This window comes from Nannospalax galili, unplaced genomic scaffold (genome assembly GCF_000622305.1).
Source record: "Nannospalax galili isolate Female #2095 unplaced genomic scaffold, S.galili_v1.0 scaffold432, whole genome shotgun sequence".
NCBI lineage: Eukaryota > Metazoa > Chordata > Mammalia > Rodentia > Spalacidae > Nannospalax > Nannospalax galili.
In genome coordinates this window covers 280,401-285,000 of record NW_008331138.1, presented here as the reverse complement: position 1 = coordinate 285,000, position 4,600 = coordinate 280,401, and the positions used below count along the sequence as shown (strand labels likewise).

Genomic DNA, 4,600 nt, shown 5'->3' with positions numbered 1-4,600 from the left:
CACAGACGCCACGCTTTGTCTGCCTCCGGAGCCTCCGGAGTGTTAGGCAAAAAGTCCTTTTTTCTTTTTTTTTTTGTCTTTTTGAGACAGGGTCTCCCTGTAGCCCCAGCTGGCCTGAACTCGCAGAGATCTACCTGCCTCTGCCTCCCAAGTGCCAGGATAAAATTTGTGTGCCACCATGCCCAGCACAGTAAGACCATTTTTAACTGACTTAAAAAAAAGAGACACAGTGAGGCCTTCTCTCAAAAAAAACAAGGTTAATAGAAAAAGAGGCACTCAGGAAAAAAAGCCACAACCAAGAACAGAGTTATGTGCTTTCTTAAGGGGAGTACTTCTTCCACTTAACTCTTACCCATCCACCTTTCCACCCATCCATCGATCCAGTTTAAAAAAAAAACCTCTGTGTGTACATGTTGCCATAGTTGCACATGTAGCAGAGGACAACTTGTGGGAACTGTTTTTTCCTTCCATTCTGTGGGCTCTGGGGATCTAATTCAGGTTGTCAGGCTTACCAGCCCTATGCAATATTTTTTTGAGACAAAGAACTCAAATCCTCCTGCCTCAGACTTCTGAGTGCTAAGATCACAGGCGTGAAACCACCATGCCTGGTTTCCCCGCTTTTGTTTTTTGAAACAAGGTTTTTCACTGTGTTTTGGCAGGGGCTTGATATACAGCCTGGCTGGCCTAGAACTCAATATATAAATCAGGCTGGTCTTGATATTTTGGCTATCCCTCCTGCCTCTGCCTTGCTAGGATTACAGGCATGCACCATCAACTCCACTTAATTCATGTCTTTTGAGATAGGGACTTGTGCAGTCTACTCACTCTTTATGTAGCTGAGGATGACCTTGAAATTCTGATCCTCTTGCCTCTGCCTCTAAAGTCTTGAATTACAAATATGCACTACCATACCTGGTTTCTGTGGTGCTAGGGATGAATCCAGGACGTTGTGCATGCTAAGCAAGCACTCTGCCCTTGAGCTATATACCCCTGAGCCCTTAACCATTAAAAGGTTCTAAAGACAAAGCCCAAACTGCTGCCCCACGATGCCTTTCATCTCACCGTCTCTGCTTTTCCTAACAAACTTCTCCACTGGCCCATGATATACGACCCTGTCTAGTCCCTAAGAACAGAAGTGCCGATTTGGGTACTCTCTCTGCTTCTGCAGAGGGCCAACTTGTGTCGATTCTAAGATGTGGTCCAACAGTACCCTCAACACCACCACTCCTACGTCATCTCCCTCTGCCCTGCCTCATTCCCAAATGCTAGACTGGGAGCCCTGCAGGGCCCCTTCCATGCCCTGTGGTATAGACCTGAGGTAAGGGTGGCCAGGGTCTGTCCTCACCATAGCCATCATATGGGTCCATGTTGAGGTCAGGAATCTTCCAGCTGTGGATGCGGGCATCTGCCCCACCACTGTAACAGTACTCACTGTTGCTGCCCATGGCAACTGCCAGCACAGGGCCCCTGCAGAGTAGAAGGGCGGGTGATGCGGGTGGCCAAGGAGCTCAAAACCTTACCTGGCCACAGGACCTTGATGTTCTCTCCTATTTTTATTTTTATTTTTTTTTTTAAATTACTGCCCAATTTTTAAAAAATTGGGCTGAATGGATGCATGGAGCTCAGAGGACAACTTTATGGAGTTGGTTTACTCCTTCTACTAGATGGGTCTTGGGACCAAACTCAGGTGGTCAGGTTTGGTAGTAAGTGTCTTTACCCAGTGAGCCATCTTGCCAGCCTCCTTTCCTAGTTTTTTTATTTGTTTAGTTTTAAGATGGGGGTCTCATTATATAACTCTGGCTAACCTGGAACATGTTAAGTAGACCAGGCTGGCCTCAACCTCACAGAGATCTACCTGACTCTGCCTCCCTAGGTATTTTTTAAGGATGCCCAAAGGAATCTGGCATCTGAGACCCTGGCTGTGCCACCTGGGGAAGATGCCTGTCCCTTATGAGCCTTTATTTCCAACTCAGAAGGGCCATGCTGGAACCCCAAAGGGAACCAACAGGGCCCAATAAGGGGTGTGCTGAGGCCCCATATAAGACAGAGGGGCCCAGGATGGTGACCACCCCCCCAGGGCTCTCAACTTCCACAGCAGCGGGGGTGGGGGGTGGGGTGAGTGGGTTGGGGGGGTGTCATGCTACTGGTAGACAGGGCTTAGAGCAGGCTCAGGCACCTCCCCACCTGTGAGCACGGAAGGCGTGTATGGGCTCCACATCCAGTGCAGCGTTCCTGTAGGAGACAGAGAAGCCAGTGTCACAGACCATCCACCACCCCTACCCCCCATCGTTGCTCCGGGTTCAGAGGCCATCCCCCCCAGTGGCACCCTTACTTCTTGGCTGTGACTGCCTTCTGCAGGTTCCACAGCTTAAGGGTGCCATCCTCAGAGGCAGTGAGCAACGCTGAATGGCTATGGTGGAAAGCCAGCGAGCGGATGCCGTCATAGTGTGAGCGGAGGGTAAACTTGGGGTTCCAAGTCTTCTTGAAGGCGTCTTTGCTGTCAGACAGCTGGGGGGGGGGAGGGAGCTGCCTCACTTCCCCTGTGCATCCATCCCTGGACTCATGTACACACAGACACACACCCCATCCAGCCTGGCATTGATTGACCCCAGCCTGGACACTCCCTTCTTTGTGCCCAGCAGTGCCTGTCAGCCACTTAGCAAATCCCAGCAGCCTGCTAGGCTCTGAAGGGACAAGGGTGAACTGAGTCTTTGAGGCCTCACAGATCAGAGTGCTCAGCAAGAGACGCAAATCCTAAACACACAGAATTGAGAACTGGAGTAGTGACTCAACTCCAGAAGGCATCGCGGGTGGAGAAGGGGAAGGAAGTATCAGGCAGCCCAGCCTTCTCCGCAGAGACAAATGAGCAGGACTTACCCTGATGTAGGGGAGGGGCACTGAAGAAAGAAGCTGCCTATGCAAAGGCCCTGAGGAAGGAGGCTAGGCCAGCCCAGACTGGTAAGCCCCTCAGAAACCTGCCATTTGTTTCATCCTAAGCAAAAGTCTGGGAGAAATGGGGAGCCACATGATGTGGAGCAGGGAAATAACAAAGTCGGTTCTGGATACTCCTAGGAAGCTGGGACACAGGGCAGGAAGCTACCAGTATCTGCAGAGATATGTTCCAAGGCCACAAAGCCCCAGGAAAAGATGAGGGCATCTAGACTAGACCCTTGACCTCAGTCTCAAAGTACCCAGGCAGGGGAGGCTCTGGAGAAGATGTGCTGAGAGCCTGTGCTCTGCAAGGTGGAACTTCTCACCAAGTGGGGACTTGGGAAGGGCCAGGCTGTCTCGGTGCCCTCAGATGACCCCTTCACCTAGGCTCACCTATACCTACCAGGTCTGGCCTCTGCCATAATTTTTACCATGGTTCTTAGGAACCAGAGGATCTGTGGTCACCTGGACTCCCCATTCCCCAAAGGGCCAATGTAGGGCAGGTGGAGGAGTCCTGTGATACTCTGAGCAGACCCTGCCCCTAGCCTCACTTCCACATTCTATATGTACCCCAACCTCATGAGCTTAGTGATAAGACCTTCTCCTGTCCTAGGAAAATGCACCTGAACCTACCCTAGAAGGTCCCAGCAGCCTGGCCATGGTGCTCAGGCTCAGAACGCCAGCCAGGAAGCTCCTTCATTCCAGCCCACCTGCTCCATTCAAAACAGAGTGGCCTGAGTTGGGAGGAATGTGGGTGGAAGCCATTTTTCCACATCCCAAATTGCCAGCACCAAGAGAGCATGGCACCAAGAAACCCTTCTTCCCTCAATCTCAGTGAGGGGTTTCCAGGCAGCCCTATAAAGCAGGGTGTGCAGAAGCTACCTCCTAGGGCTGGGTGTGGGATGACCTCTTATAGTCCTCACATGAAAGGGAGGCCTACCGCACAGTCAAAGCTACAAAACCTGATAGGGTAGCCCGAGAACTTACATCACAGCTGAGGTCGTTGTCATTGGTGACGGTGAGATCTGCCAAGTCCCCCAGGCTCACCTCCCCGCCCCCGATAGTGTCCATGATGAAGACGTCTGAGGAGAAGCCAAAGGAACCTGGTAGGAGGGAGGGGAGGGCGGGGCAGACGGGGCCAGGGGGTGAGAGAGAGGCAGAGAGAGGCAGAGTGGATGAGGAGCCAGAAGAAAGGCAGGTGGACAAGATCAAGAATCACAGCTAGAAAGGAAGAGACAGGAAGAGACAGGGAAGGACAGACAAAAAGAGGGAGATAGACAGACAGACGACTTTTGGGACAGGGAGGCTGCACACTGGAGGCTGGGCCTCACCTCTGAGGACACAGAAGTCCTGTGCTTAGCTCTGCTGCCTCCCTCTGTCATGGACCCCGAGGGACTAGAGGATGGGGCTGGAGGTTACCTTCGTGGGGCCGGGGCTGGGGTGTGCCAGGAGGTGGGATAGTCACTTTGGGGGGCAGTCCATCCACATCCCGGAGGTCAGCCAGAATTCCCTGGAGTTTGACCCGACGGCTTTCTGCAAGGATAAGGCACAGGGAGGAATTGCCTATCAGTTCCACCTAGCCTTTCAAGGAAGCCCTTGTACTGCTGCTGGCCTTCTGCAATGGGGGTGGGGGGGGGCGGTACAAACCCACTACCCCCGGCGGGGGGGG

At 52.6% G+C, this 4,600-nt stretch overlaps 1 protein-coding gene across 2 annotated transcripts in view; it reads right to left on the bottom strand.

Annotated features, from left to right (window-relative positions):
* Strn4 (striatin 4) overlaps positions 1-4,600 on the bottom strand; it is a 24,691-nt gene that overhangs the window by 4,486 nt on the left and 15,605 nt on the right. The window contains exons 8-12 of one of the 2 annotated variants that reach the window (XM_008821791.2): positions 4,351-4,464; positions 3,919-4,034; positions 2,333-2,508; positions 2,185-2,232; positions 1,346-1,467 (exon numbers count right to left, since the gene is read on the bottom strand). In XM_008821791.2, the coding sequence (XP_008820013.1) occupies positions 1,346-1,467; positions 2,185-2,232; positions 2,333-2,508; positions 3,919-4,034; positions 4,351-4,464 (576 nt within the window). The remainder of the gene's footprint in view (positions 1-1,345; positions 1,468-2,184; positions 2,233-2,332; positions 2,509-3,918; positions 4,035-4,350; positions 4,465-4,600) is intronic. The other variant, XM_008821795.2, reaches the window with a different exon arrangement.